This window comes from Electrona antarctica (assembly GCF_951216825.1).
Source record: "Electrona antarctica genome assembly, chromosome: 14".
In the NCBI taxonomy this organism is placed as follows: domain Eukaryota; kingdom Metazoa; phylum Chordata; class Actinopteri; order Myctophiformes; family Myctophidae; genus Electrona; species Electrona antarctica.
The window spans coordinates 17,501,847-17,517,429 of NC_136795.1; the positions used below are offsets into that span (position 1 = coordinate 17,501,847).

At 42.4% G+C, this 15,583-nt stretch overlaps 1 protein-coding gene across 5 annotated transcripts in view; it reads right to left on the reverse strand.

Moving 5' to 3' along the window:
- Positions 1–1,330: 1,330 nt before the first annotated feature.
- Positions 1,331–15,583, reverse strand: part of spag9a (sperm associated antigen 9a) — a 45,740-nt gene continuing 31,487 nt past the window's right edge. For 3 of the 5 annotated variants that reach the window (XM_079521699.1, XM_079521697.1, XM_079521696.1), the window contains 9 exons: positions 14,743–14,823; positions 14,560–14,627; positions 13,656–13,804; positions 11,319–11,490; positions 10,944–11,057; positions 9,893–9,928; positions 8,003–8,179; positions 6,432–6,569; positions 1,331–4,897 (listed from right to left, as the gene is read on the reverse strand). In XM_079521699.1, the coding sequence (XP_079377825.1) occupies positions 4,776–4,897; positions 6,432–6,569; positions 8,003–8,179; positions 9,893–9,928; positions 10,944–11,057; positions 11,319–11,490; positions 13,656–13,804; positions 14,560–14,627; positions 14,743–14,823 (1,057 nt within the window). In that variant the 3' untranslated portion in view covers positions 1,331–4,775. The remainder of the gene's footprint in view (positions 4,898–6,431; positions 6,570–8,002; positions 8,180–9,892; positions 9,929–10,943; positions 11,058–11,318; positions 11,491–13,655; positions 13,805–14,559; positions 14,628–14,742; positions 14,824–15,583) is intronic. The other 2 variants (XM_079521700.1, XM_079521698.1) reach the window with 1 other exon arrangement.

A 15,583-nucleotide genomic window follows, 5' to 3' on the forward strand; every position in this document is an offset into this window, starting at 1 on the left:
CACAGTGGGCCCAGTAGGCCTAGCCTACTGTAGGCCTTCATGTTCAGTTGTTCACTATGCAGTAGGCCTACCTACTGTACATGTTTACTGTCTATACTATAGCCTACTACAGGGGTTCTCAACGTTTTTGGCCGGGGACCCCCGGAAATGCTTTGGCAATGTCTCGGGACCCCCGCCCCGCCCCCTCCCGACCCTCAATATAAATTGACTGCTACAATAACCTTAAACCATTTTGGGCGGGAACCCCTTTTGGTGTTTTAAGCATTGTTATAATTTAGCTATTGAAAAATAGCAGATCTACAAGCTCATAGCGCGCCACCGAGTGGCGCGCTACGAGCTTGTAGGTCTGCTATTTTTGAAAAATCGTGAAAAAAAATTAAAAAACAAAATCTTTTTTTTTCTTTTTTTTGAAAATAATTTGGGGACCCCCTAAAATAATTTGGCGACCCCCCCGAGGGGTCGCGACCCACGGGTTGAGAACCCCTGGCCTACTAGTACTACAGTAAACAATATGTAGGCTACTCCTGAACTGTACATGTTTACTATAGCCTACTAGTACTACAGTAAACAATATGTAGGCTACTCCTGAACTGTACATGTTTACTGTCTGTAGAGTAGGCTATACAATGCCTAATAGTTTACCAGTTTACTAGCCTACTAAAACACAATTAAATATTTGTATGCATAACAGGATGTGTGACAGTGTCTCTCACACACACACACACACACACACACACACACACCCCAAGAAGCAGGGGTCTCGGCTCAGGGGGTCTGCCCCCACAAACCTTTTAACAGGGTAGATGTCATTTCCTGTGTTCTGTGAATTTTAGGAGTTTGATACTTTTATCAAGCTTGCTTTACTAGCATTGGGAAATGATAGGTACAGTTTCAGCCATTAAAACGCAAAATGTAGGCCTACAGAAATGTATTTGATGACTGAAGCAATGTAAGACCCATCTTTAATAACCATTCATTATTTAAGTGAACATCTCTGCCAGACCCCCGACATCTTAGTATAGTAGGCCTATAGTATAGTAGTATACTATAGTAGATGTAAGTTCCTGTGTTCTGGTGAATTTGGGGACTGTGATACCAAATCCAGGAGAAATCCATCCAATCCAATGGGGAGGGGCCCTGCAGGAAATGTGGACGAAATGCTGGAGACTTGAAAATCAAATAGCAGATATACATCTTCATAGGCTAGGCCTACTTTCGCTATTTGTCATAGGTAGGCTACGACAAATATTAAAAGTTGAAATATGTAGACAGAGACAATAATAAAACACAGGATAACAAAGAAGTCCCAATGAAATTGAGTTTAATAGATTGTTAAAAATAAGACTATGATGTTTCTTTTCTTTTCTTTTTAGCAAACATTGAGCATAAGGAACTACATTTCTTGGTGTGTGACAGCCACAGACAGTTATTGAAACCCGATGGCGCATGAGGCTGTTCTCTGGGTACTACAGATACACTGATGCGTGATGCATAGGCCTATGTACTGTACACCCCACAACCAAATCGGTGGTTCTCAAACATTTTAATTTCAAGGACCTCCTATAACTCTGGGAGTGTACAAATGGAGCAAAATGAAATGGACCCTTACGAGTCCATTTGGTTCCATTTGCACACTCTCAGGAGTTAGACCTTTAAGGGTCCATTTGGAACACCGTCAAGGAACCCCAGAGGTCCTCTGGACACCACTTTAAGAACCACTGTCCAAAATCAAATGTTCCCATACAGTATCATGTATACAGTACAGTATACACATATTCCACGTGTAGGCTCATCTGCACTATCAAATACACACACTAGACAGCTTCTCTCTCTATATATATATATCTCACGCACACACTCGTGCACACGCGCACACACGCACACACACACACACACACACGCACACACACACACACACACACACACACCCCACCCAAAACGGTGGCAATAAACAGATGTAGCCGACAATATACAGTAGCAGTGTTCTCTTAAAAACCCCAAACAAAACAAAAAACATGCATAGCTTAGGACAATGGATTCGCTGTTCAAGGACCCAAATCATGTTTATGCCTGGGTAGATCTTATCTCATGGTTTGACAAATATTTCCAAAGTAAGTTTCACATCATTCAACCTAAATGAACAATTATGTAAACCCACAGGACTAAAATATATATCATTTTTCTTTACAAGAGGTTCCTATTATATCTTGTTCATGTATAAAGTTACATTCTGAAACAAGTCGGGCTCAATAATAATAAAGGAAATAAAATAAATACTGGAATGGCTACAACATGATATGAGGTTATTCCTTGGAAAATGGAGAAGAAATGGGCTCCTCGCCCACTGCCAAATATAAAAACAAATCTACACACACAAATTATTGGTATCCTGCTGTTATGTTAAAGACCCCACAGAATACGGACTACTTAATAAAAGTTCTCACGGACAAGTAGAAAAACAGCACAATGTGCAAAACGAAACTGAACCAGTAATAACAATAAAGATCATGATAACAATGATAAAAATTGGCTTCAGGTCACCAAACATATTTTGTAACGCAACAAAATATGAAAGAAATGAAGGGAGACATGTCTGGACGTCCATTATAGGTACAACATACACATGTTGCTTTCTTCTAGTCCCTGCAAAGCGTTAAAAATATATATCCTTCAAATGATCATACCGACAAGACTTTAACTTGGAAACGATGACTGATAAAAAAAAGAAAAGGATGTTCATGAAATTGTTCAGTATTTTTCCACAATTCTTCTTTCGTCCTTTGGTAAGCAAGGTGACACGTCACTTGAAATAAAAGAATGTGTTACATAGTGTTCCCTCCACGCGGTTACCTAGCATGTCAGCATAGTGTACACATTGCCACGAGTGTTCTTCAAAACTTCAAGCCACTAACATCTTTTGTAAAGTGCCGACAAGATCTAGCATAAAGGAAGCCCCCCAAATTTACTGGCACAGGCAGATTTCCGCAAAACGAGAACAAATCATTAGTTGAGTTTAAAGGTTAAAAAAGGCAGAGCAGGCAGACAATTGACTGGATTTACAGGACTTCCCCATACAAGCTAATGCTGACAACACGCTCCACATGGGCTCCTCTATACACTGGAAACCCTAAAGTGCGTTCGCTTAGATATAACCAACAACACAAACGGAACGTAAAACCACTTAAAATTAGCTGACCAGGATCCCCCAGGGCTCTGCACTTGTCCCCTCCTTTTTCCCCCTCTACACCATATATATGTCTTTGCTTAAAATAAATAACCAAGCTCAGAACGCTTTGCAGAACTCTCCTATTTTCGCAGAATGTTCACCCCCAGATTAGAATAGAGATGTCAGTGTTCATGTGGTTATGTCTCATCTGCTATTTTTTATACTTTTTGGAGATAAGAGCTTTCTGCCCGACAATGATGACAACGATCTGGTTTTCTAAATAAAATCACACTTAATAATTGCTCATTATTTGAGCCGCCTTGGAGCAGCGAGTGTTAAACTATTGTCTTTATGAATGTCCACTGTATATCCGTCAAAGGGTGCTGCAGCTCAATATTCACCTCTAGGTTGACTTGTTTACCTACTGTACCAGGGTTTGTCTGCTTGTAGAATGTAACACTTTTGAAGCTATTCTTTCAAATTGATCTTTACGGGTAAAAAACAACAAAAACAAAAGTTGACACTTAGCCCTAGAGGTACGGTTCACCACAAGTGTACAAATTGTGCAACAGAAAAAAAAGTTGATCATGAATTCACACACATCTAACGCACAGACAAATGTAGACTCGAGGCATTCATAAAATATACACATTCTCACATCACCTTTCCAGTTATTGTTCCCTCTTTTTCATTTCAAGTTATTTGTAGTCTGCTCACGAAATATATCGTCGCCGTTGGGTAGAAACCTTGTATGTTCAAAACCATTCCTTTTTTATCATCAATAGTGAAAATAGTTAACTACCTTTTGTAGAACTTGTAGTTCTCGTTTGAATATTTGCTACTACCACCAAGTTACTCGCAGCGGCTCCACCCTAGCCTGCGCCCTAGGCTTCCGCGCCACCGCGGCGGCCCTCCTACTCGTAGCCCTCGCGGCATTCCGTAGCAAACGACGCCCGGGTATTTACAGAAAAACATAAAAAGTTGAAATATAGAGATGCAAGGTTTCTGCCCTATACAGCAGCGATATGCTTATGACAATGCTCACATTTCTCTGAGATTGTATCACTCCCTATCCCTTTGTCAACAGCTTACATCACAGCCTTTTTACTTGACAATGTAATTACAGTACTTAAGCTATGCTTATCCCTTTATCACACGTTAATGGAATACTTCGCACCAAAATGCCCTTTTTTCCTTCTATCAAATTCTCACCTCGTGAAGCCTTGAATTCATTGCGTGTTCTCTTTGCTTTTGGATTCAAGGCTTCATGGGATGAGTATTTGATTTTTTTTGGGCGGAATATTCCTTTAAGCTGGCACTTTTCCTATGTGCACGTGGGATTCTGCTGTCCTACCAAGACGGAAGAGGGGTCCCATCATTGGACGGATTCATTAACTCACGGTAGAACGCGTGCCAGCTTCCTAACCAAGTCAAAAGTTTGTAAAGAATAAAATATATAAAAAAAAACAACACTAAAAATGTCTTAAAAAAAACAAAAAAAAAAGTTACCTTTACAGGTAATTATGAAATTAAGGGGAGTGGCATGCGAGGGGAGAGGGTGGTGTTTGGCGACCCTGGCGGCGGACGGGGCGGCAGTCTTTTGATTGGCTCAGTCCTGACAGGCTGTGACCTGCCAAACGATAAGATGGCTGCGCTCGGCCTTGGTGGGGGCTGCCTGCGGCCTGCCTGTCACGGGCTCCGACACGCCGTCCAACTCACTGCCCTCGTCTCCTGGAGGAAGGGGGACAAAGGTAGACGTACTAGACAGTTTAAGACCAAGGGTGTCACACTCATTTTAGTCATCACAGCATGTGACGGTTTGAAAAAAACAAAACCAGTTCGATATTCAATAAAAAAAACGGTAAAACCGGGTTTTTGACCAGGGCGCACTTGAGTCATTTTCGTTTTTTTCCATAGCTGTGACAATAGCTATGATGCATGTTGGATTACCGTGTAAAGACCATAATTTGGACAACAGAGTGACAAATTTCACACATTTGTCTTTATGTTTCAATGCTCACACAAATGGAAACAAGCCATAGTATTTTATTGCCTTCTTGGGCTCAATTCTTTAAGCATTGTATTTGTATTAAACTGTACTTTTTCTTACAAACTGTTATAAAGTATTAAATTAAAAAAAATGTTCTCAAACTTCTCAGTGAGTGCAAATGGACGTGAAAACAAACTGTAAACAACCTCAAATACCAATACAATGCTGCTGATACTTAATCATCAATAAACAATTAACGCATCATGATCTGCACGCATGCATCTCATAGATGCATCTGCGTGTCTACCATAATGGATTTAATAAAGACAATTTGGTCTCTCCATTCATTGTTACGGTCGACACTTATTGCAAACCAATTCACTTGAAACCTGACACCTTGTGTGTGTCCTGGGCTCCTGGCCGCTCTGCAGGCTACAGGCTACAGCAGCCAGCACTGCCTAGCAGCAGTCAAGCTTGAGCACCAGTGAGTGCTGAGACTGCTTCCGTCATTAAACATAAAAAACACGGTTCGATCGGTTTAAATAAATTAATCAGGTTTACTAGATGAAACCGGAACGTACCAGTTGAACCGTAAACCGTCACATGCTTGGGCAAAACCTATAGTGCACGCGCAAATGCATGTGCGATTGCGCGTGTGCACCCACAGTTTACGTTGCCTTGTTTTTTCATTCAACATGCTGTATAACTACAGTGACTCACTTTAGGAATTGTGATTATTATGAAGAAGCAAACAGTACTTTTATGAATGTATTAGCAACTTAAACTCTATACTTGGTTGACCGGAGTCGCTCAGGACTGTTTTCGCTCTACATTCAATATCTTTGCTGAAAAAAGCAGATCTACAACCTAGATCTGCTATTTTCTGTGAAAGATTTCCATACAATGTTTAAGTGGTTAACTTATAGTCGAAAGCTACAATACATTTGTAATGAGAGATATATATTTTAAAAAAAAAGATATTTAGGCTGTCTTTGGAGCCACAACCTTTGCAATTGAACAGTTAGCAGTCTGTGTACATTTATATGCATTGATGGTGTCTCTTGTTCTGTACCAGTCAGGATGATTGTATAGGGTGTATACATCTGTATAATTTGTTTGAGGGCATACTGTACTTCTTTGCCCTGTAGATGTACACACACACACACACACACACACACACACACACACACACACACACACACACACACACACACACACACACACACACACACACACACACACACACACACACACACACAGCAAGGGATTCCTTACCCATTCTGAAGTCGATGTAGCCCTCGCCTCCGCTCATGACCAGGAAGGATTTGGGTTCGGAGGTAGCCGTGTCAGAGGACTCGGATGGCGGGTCATCGGAGCCGGAGTCCGTGCAGCCTGGGGGAGGCATCACCTGACCTGGAGGTGGCGCCAGAGCTCATGTCAGGCCCTGGTGGCTATGTAAGGTGCTAGTATAGACAACATTCAGTCCACTAGATGTCGCACTAGGGCTGCACAATATATCAACAATGTATCTAGGGCTGCACAATATATCAACAATGTATCTAGGGCTGCACAATATATCAACAATGTATGTCATCTCAATATCAACAAACATGCACAATAAACATATCACAAAACTAAGGGCAGTATTATGCATGTCTTAAGTACCAGGTCTTATGGCCTACAGTAACTTAAGACCTGGAGGCGTGATCAATGTCATTTGGCTATTCTGAGTGGCCAAACAGCATTGACCACGCCTCCAGGTCTTAAGTTAGGTCATAAGACCTGGTACTTAAGACACGCATAATACTGCCCTAAGACTTTTACATATCACAAAGGGATTGTTTAACTTATTTCCAGGTTTGTATTCATTTTTAACAACCCGGGTATAAATTATGTTTTTTGTTTAGATTTGAGTCATATCGCCATTGCAATATTCAACAATGTTATGCATATCGCATGTTGTTCTAATATTGTGTGGGGTACTGTATGTCAAACTACAGCACATCACAACACCCCTGTGTGGCATAAGGTTCCTCATTTCCCTGAGTAACAGAGCACAAGACAGCATCCATGCAGTTTGTACCACTGAATAAAGGAGCCTGCCTCCAAGAGTTATGGAGGAAAAAAGGGATCATCCCAACGAAGCAACAGGAACAATGGCTGCCGTGAGCCACATAATTAAACATCTTGGTTCATTATTTCACAATCATTATACAGTATACTTTCTTTTTCTTTCATTCAGGAAGCGACACTTTTATTCCGCACCTTTTTAAAATCTGTGGATGCATTCTTTTCTTATTATTACTCATTTAAAATGTTATCAATATCACCTTGAAGGATTTGTTTCTTCCTACCATGGTCTCGTCCCTCTCTTACCCGGTACGGTACGGTTTCTACCTACAGGTACCATCGTCTCGTCCCTCTCTTACCCGGTACGGTACGGTTTCTACCTACAGGTACCATCGTCTCGTCCCTCTCTTACCTGGTACTGTACGGTTTCTACCTACAGGCACCATGGTCTCGTCCCTCTCTTACCCGGTACGGTACGGTAGTGTTTCTACCTACAGGTACCATCGTCTCGTCCCTCTCTTACCCGGTACGGTACGGTTTCTACCTACAGGTACCATGGTCTCGTCCCTCTCTTACCCGGTACGGTATGGTTTCTACCTACAGGTACCATGGTCTCGTCCCTCTCTTACCCGGTACGGTACGGTTTCTACCTACAGGTACCATGGTCTCGTCCCTCTCTTACCCGGTACTGTACGGTTTCTACCTACCATGGTCTCGTCCCTCTCTTACCCGGTGCGGTACGGTTTCTACCTACCATGGTCTCGTCCCTCTCTTACCCGGTACGGCGGCGAAGAACTTGACGGCGTCTCTGTGTCCGTGGAAGCAGAGCTGGGCGTGGGCCATGGAGCAGAAGGGGACAAAGGTTGCGGGAGCGGTGCTCTCGGTGCCGTCATCGATGTACAGCCGCACCGCAGCACCGGGATGTCTGGACACAATGCCTGTCGTCTTGTTGACTGCAATGACACGGGGACACGAGCAGTGGTGGATAAGGTATATCGTTGATAAATGCATCTGCTAAATGCCTAAATTGTAAATTGTAAATTGTTGATGTCATTCCCGTTTTAATTATTGTTTAGGGGAGATATTACATTTTTTGGTTGGGTCCAGAGCTAAAAGGTTCGGGCACCACCGATTTAGACAGAAAGAAAAAGTCCAAATGCCAGGTGAGGCTTGGCTGGTTGAGAGCGCCAACAGGTCAGAACATGAGCATGTTAATGATGCATACATTCTGTACGCACATGGCAATACACTACTGTAACTGTACCACTAGGCCTGTCACTCACAATGATTACACAAATGCCTGATAACAGATTCACAATGGTTTGACATAATCCCAAATATATAAATAAACAGAAGCACAAACGTGTTGCAATTGTGAGCTTGTAGATGGCTATTTCCACTTTTTTTGATATAGTTTTAATTATTAAATATGGCAGTCATTTCTCAGTCTCAGTCAAGTAATTTGTCATATTTGCCGTGTGCCACTGGCACTTTTGTTTATGAAGCCAAACAGAGTTTTTTATATACGTATTTCAGCACTGAATGCAAAACAAAACACAATTAAACCGTTAATCGCAAGTATTTATAGGTCAAGTAAAATGTCATGATCGTGACAGCCTGGTGAGTGCCCAGCCCTGATTCCTCAGCAACCAGACCAACACAAGACCAAGTTATTAGCAGAGATTACACATACACGACGCACACACGCATTAATACACACACACACACACACACACACACACACACACACACACACACACACACACACACACACACACACACACACACACACACACACACACACACACACACACACACACACACACACACACACACACACACACACACACACACACACACACACACACACACACACACACACACACACACACACACGTTTGTTTGTGGTCAGTATTTTGCATTGCCTAAAGCAGCAGGGTATCAGTACAGAGCGATGACTTCATGGTTCCGGACGCTGACTTGACACCTGAGGAGAGGATCAGATGCCAGACCCCAAAACCATGGAGAAGGAGAGATAGAGAGAGAGAGATAGAGAGAGAGAGAGAGAGAAACCTCTTATCTCCATATTTCAATTTCCAGATTAATTTCTATGTAAAGCTAGTTTCTACAAAAGTAGCACTGTGTGAGCTGGTAGATCAGCTATTTTTGCTATTAATTTCTTATTATTCTTTCTTAACCCATTGATGCCTGATGCAACGTATACGTTGTTCTACCCTTGATGCCGGCGCGCTCTCTGCGTCTCATAAGCTATTGCTATACATGTAGCAACATAACTATTTTAAAAATAATTAATCAGAATTTGAAGGTTTTTAGAAACCTTAGGTCAGGCCCTAGAAGGCGTTCCCAGATTCGGCCTCAGGCATCAATGGGTTAAGTCGTTAAGTCTGTTTGTGGGTTTTATAAATATTGAGCCAATGAAAAGCACTATTAGCACGAGCTTGTGACTAAATAAAAAAAACATACTTTGGGTCCACTGTGTACCAGAGGTTACTTTTCCCAACGCTTTTGGACATAGCTACAAGGTTTCCACCGACAGCGACGATATCTAATGGCTGACACGTTGTTCCCTCTCTTTTGAGAGAGAGGGAGAGGGAGAGGGAAGGGGGTGTGTGGGGGGATTGATGTGCAATGGTACAGAAACTCACCCCTAAGACGTGAGTGTCCATGCTGAGGACCTGTACCTTTGGTGAGAAGTGGATGGAAGAGGAAGGAGAGGACAGAATGGAGGATGAGAGGATGGAGGGAGCGGAGGAGGAAATGAGGTTGGTGACAATAAATTGCTTCCCTCCCACAATGACAAATAACATCTTGCGGTGAATCCTGCTCGTTTCGAAAATGAGTTAAAAAAAAAAAATCAGATAAAACAAAAAATATATATAATAAGAGACTGCACATGACGAATTAACAAAGCTCTTAATAATTTACACTGGTGCCGAACAGACTAATCTAAAGTCGAGCCGCTTATCTGTGTCAGTGGAAACTATAGAGGAGATGATGGTTTGGTGTGCATGGTGTCATGTAGGTCTGGGCGATATGACTTCAAATCAACTATCAACTATTTCAAACGTTCTCGCCTCAATTACAATTCATTAATTCATGTTTTTATTTTTGTTTTTCATAGATCCCCAAGCTCAAAAAGAGCTTGTAGATTCTCTATTTTTGAACACCACCAATATACAACAAAGCATAATACAGGGTTAAGTGGTTAAGACTAGGCGATTATAAGAAAAAGTTTCCCCCAACATTCTCTATTATAAGTCCGTTTTCGGTTCTAAAATATCAGTGTAGATATATTTTTGGCCACTTAAACCCCAGCATCTGTATTCTGGGGAAACCTTCGCAGAACACAATAGCTATTTCAGCATGCAACCAAACTCATCGTCATAAAATGACTTGTCTTTTAGTTCTACTGGATCTCTTCTCCACTAGTCCCTCCCTAACATTTTAGTCTAGTTTTTTGTTGACGAAATTGTCAGTATATTTAGTCTTAGTTTTAGCCATTGTAGCTTAGATTTAATTTAGTTTTTGTTTAGTTTTCCTCTGTGAAAACTGGTAGTCGCCAAACATAGTTTGAGTCGACGAAATCAACGCTAGTATAGAGCCGAGGGACACCGCTGGACTGCATATAATGGGGTTCAAGTGGTTAATCGCCCTGCCCTTGTGCGATGATGCCAGTGTAGAGAAGGGTGCGGTTACCTTCGGACAGCGGGATGGAGATGATGACGCCGTTGCCGGTCCCCACCCAGAGCCGGCTGCATGACACACTCAGAGCCGTGATCCTCACAAAGGAGAAGCCCAGCTTCCCGGTGCCTGGAGGAGCATGCACACAAAGACAGGTATATAAAGGTCAATGCTTTATGTCCTTTGTTTTGTGTTTATTCTGTTTTTGTATTGTGGAGGTGTTTTTTACTTTCTTCTTTCCTGCCTTGATCTCCTTACACCCCCCCCCCCCCCCCCCCATCTCTCTAGTCATATTTTCAAATGGGGGTCCGTGGCCAAATCCATAATAATCTGACATGATAAAAGTTGTATTGCGAGTGGTTGGTTACTATTAGCGGTCAGAAGGCGTACCCAGCATCTTGCTGACGTAGGGCTCAATATCCACGTCCTGGAGGTGCTGGAAGGTGTGGGCGTGGAACAGGCGCAGCGTGGAGTCCAGTCTGATGGACACCCAGATGCCGTCTCCCAACCAGGCCAGCTGGCGCACCTGGCTCTCCTTGCGGGGGTGGGCGTCAAACGACTTCTGCTCCACAGGGTGACACAGAAAATGTTAAAAAAGCCCACACCACATCACAACAAGGCAACATGTTGTGAGTTTGTAGATCTGCTCAAATCCCAGATGATTATCTAGTCACCGTATCGATATAATATTGCTATGTTATTGCCCAGTCCTGGCGATTAGGCAACGAGGGGTTGAGCTCTGCATTTTAAGAATTAACGGGGCCATTTCATACAAGTGGATTTCCTGCTCTGTGTGATCCGCTACGCCCAGGGACGGATTAACCCCCACGAGGCCCCTGGGCCGGTCATTTTTGCAGGGCCACCATAGCACGCTCGCAAACTTTGTGTTTTTGCATGTTTTTATCATCTTTTTGACCTAAATTTAACAAAATCAACGGCCAATGAAGGACCCTCAAACCCAGTACAGCGCGGTCCAATTTCCCCAAAGGGCCCCTGGGCCACGGACCCATTGGCCCAATGGCTAATTTGGCCATGGCTACGCCACAAGATTGAAATAAAAGACACCGTCAGAGGTAAATAAACCATGTGAAAAGGACATTTCTTGTGTGCTGGCTATTCCTTCATTCCTTTTTGTAGCTTTGAGCCTTTTCACCTATTGTACAAGACCTTTTGTAGCTTTGAGCCTTATTGCACCTACAGTATAAGACCTTTTGTAGCTTTGAGCCTTATTGCACCTACAGTATAAGACCTTTTGTAGCTTTGAGCCTTATTGCACCTACAGTATAAGACCTTTTGTAGTTTTGAGCCTTATTGCACCTACTGTATAAGACCTTTTGTAGCTTTGAGCCTTATTGCACCTACAGTATAAGACCTTTTGTAGCTTTGAGCCTTATTGCACCTACAGTATAAGACCTTTTGTAGCTTTGAGCCTTGCACCTACAGTAGCTTTGAGCCTTATTGCACCTACTGTATAAGACCTTTTGTAGCTTTGAGCCTTATTGCACCTACAGTATAAGACCTTTTGTAGCTTTGAGCCTTATTGCACCTACAGTATAAGACCTTTTGTAGCTTTGAGCCTTATTGCACCTACAGTATAAGACCTTTTGTAGCTTTGAGCCTTATTGCACCTACAGTATAACACCTTTTGTAGCTTTGAGCCTTATTGCACCTACAGTATAAGACCTTTTGTAGCTTTGAGCCTTATTGCACCTACAGTATAAGACCTTTTGTAGCTTTGAGCCTTATTGCACCTACAGTAGCTTTGAGCCTTATTGCACCTACAGTATAAGACCTTTTGTAGCTTTGAGCCTTATTGCACCTACAGTATAAGACCTTTTGTAGCTTTGAGCCTTATTGCACCTACAGTATAAGACCTTTTGTAGCTTTGAGCCTTATTGCACCTACAGTATAACACCTTTTGTAGCTTTGAGCCTTATTGCACCTACAGTATAAGACCTTTTGTAGCTTTGAGCCTTATTGCACCTACAGTATAAGACCTTTTGTAGCTTTGAGCCTTATTGCACCTACAGTATAACACCTTTTGTAGCTTTGAGCCTTATTGCACCTACAGTATAAGACCTTTTGTAGCTTTGAGCCTTATTGCACCTACAGTATAAGACCTTTTGTAGCTTTGAGCCTTGCACCTACAGTAGCTTTGAGCCTTATTGCACCTACAGTATAACACCTTTTGTAGCTTTGAGCCTTATTGCACCTACAGTATAAGACCTTTTGTAGCTTTGAGCCTTATTGCACCTACAGTATAAGACCTTTTGTAGCGTTGAGCCTTATTGCACCTACAGTATGAAATGAAATGAAATGAAATGATTACTATATTTACCCAGGGTATCTGGGCTAAGCTCAAGAACTTGTTTCCAGCCAGGCCCTGCTCATAGAACACATTTCATCGTAGTGGTTGATGCCTTGTTCAAGGGCATTTCAGCGGTGGTAATTTTAACGTGTCGGACGGCTGGTTCGAACTGGGAACCTTCCGGTATCTAGACCGCGCCGCTATCCGTTCGGCCACCGCTGCCAGTATAAGACCAGTCATCTAATTTGGAGTGTTGCAGGCTTTCTGCTTTTGCAGTTTCTCTTTCTCTAGGTTTGAAAAACAGGACAGCACTAAAGGCAAAGCCAAAGGCAAAGCAAATGATCGAAACAACCTGAAGAAAAAAAGCAAATTTCAGTGACAGAACATGACACCTTGTGACAAAGAAGAGACAGCTGTACCTCTATCCTCATGGCCTTGGGCTGGATGACATAGATCTTGTTCCTGTATCCACACCAGACTTTGTCGTGGACTACAGTCATACAGCGGATGGAATGGTGAGGCCGGCCCAGGTCCAACAGGTGATAGTTGGTCAGGTCCCACTGACCCTCTGCCATGAAAAATACATGGAATTTATCACTTGTCACTTTACATTCTCTTTTCACTTTACACTACAAAGAGAGGAGAAAAAAACTACTACTACTAATCAAATGATTCCCGAGCGCGGCACGGCTGCAGCTCACCGCTCCTTGGCTGCGGCTCACTGCGCCAAGAGATGGGTCAAATGCGGAGAACACATTTCACTGCGGTAACGTGTGTGACAAATCGTATGACTTTGACTTTGAGGAACGAACAATATAGATGCTGGGTGGTAATGTGATGTATTATAAAGATTGTATATAAGTATGTTGTTACCCACTTTCACAAAATGTTGAATACTTATGGTGTGGCTTCTGTCTGTCTGTCCTGAGGGAATCTCACAAACCGCCGCACCGATCAGCACCACATTTCTTATGCAAAGTCACCAAGGCTGCCGTCGAATCCATATTTGTTCACATAATTATGTTCTATACTTTAGGCCACGGATGACATCATCGGCCAGACTCTTTCAGAGCCAAGCAGTTTATAAGGAAGTGATTCTGCCGTCAAATTGGGCCCGATACCTTTGCCCAAATGTCAGACTGGCGACGTGGTGTCCGAGAAGTCACGCCGTTATTGGACCCAGAAAATAGCAGATCTATAAGCTGACAACATAGTCACAAAGTGGCGTATTGTGAGTTTGTAGAACTACTATTATCGGTGTACGACGGTGTATAAATCAGGTCCCTAAGTGGTTAAAAAAAACGACAAATGATGTGGTCTTACCAGCGCCTCTGTGGAATATTGCTAGTGTCCCGTCTGCCAGCGCCACCAGAACTCTCCCTTTCACATGCCTGTAACAAGAGTCACACCATGGTTTTATAAGTTATAAGTATATGTAAATAAAGGAGACACGAATGTCTGTCTGCACCATGAGCACAGGAGAACATGTAGGCTACTAGTACTCACACAATGTTGAGGATGGAGTCCTTCAGCTTGATGGCGTGAAGACACTTCCTCCATCGAGCCACAGCTGAGTGAACGTACAGGCTTTGAAAGAACAAGGAGAAATTAGCTAAATCAATTTTTTTTTGTAATTTATCTTTTGGGCAAGTGAACATTGACCTTTGGACAAGAGTGAACATGACCTTTGGGCAAGTAGAACATTATCAGAGACGTTAGTGTAAACCCCTGTGTGTTTTATACTGCGGGAGGTACTGCCATGGCAACTGAATCCCTTCCTTGAGGTCGATTCTACAAATGCCTTCCAAATCCTAACAGTTCTCTGAAAAATGTATGTTCCTATATCAGTGGTGCCATGTATTTGACCTCGACCCCCCCCATCTCAAAATATTTGGTTCCAGGAACCACCAGAAGCAAAGATTTGAGATAATAATATACTTTATATTCAAAGATTTGCATAACCTTTCACGATCTACAAGCTTAGTAGTGTGACTTGACACACCAAGTGACGCGCTATGAGCTTGTATATTTGCTATTTTCCACACAGATGCTTTAATGTCCCAGTTTTAATGGGTTAAGATCTATCTAGAACGATCAGAGATGAAAATAAACTTTAGTTTTCCACTTTACTGTGTTGCTGCATTGCTGCATTCACACTATATAGGAGCTACAAAGATACAGGGTACCATTCATTTTCAACAGAAGCCGTCGACGTGAAGATACAAAGATACATTCAATGTTTGCAGCTGCTACAAAGCTATAACAGCAACAAAGCTACAATAAAGTTGAGCTGGTTTCAACTTCAGCTACAAAGAATAGATGCAAAGCTACAAACATGCTTTGTATG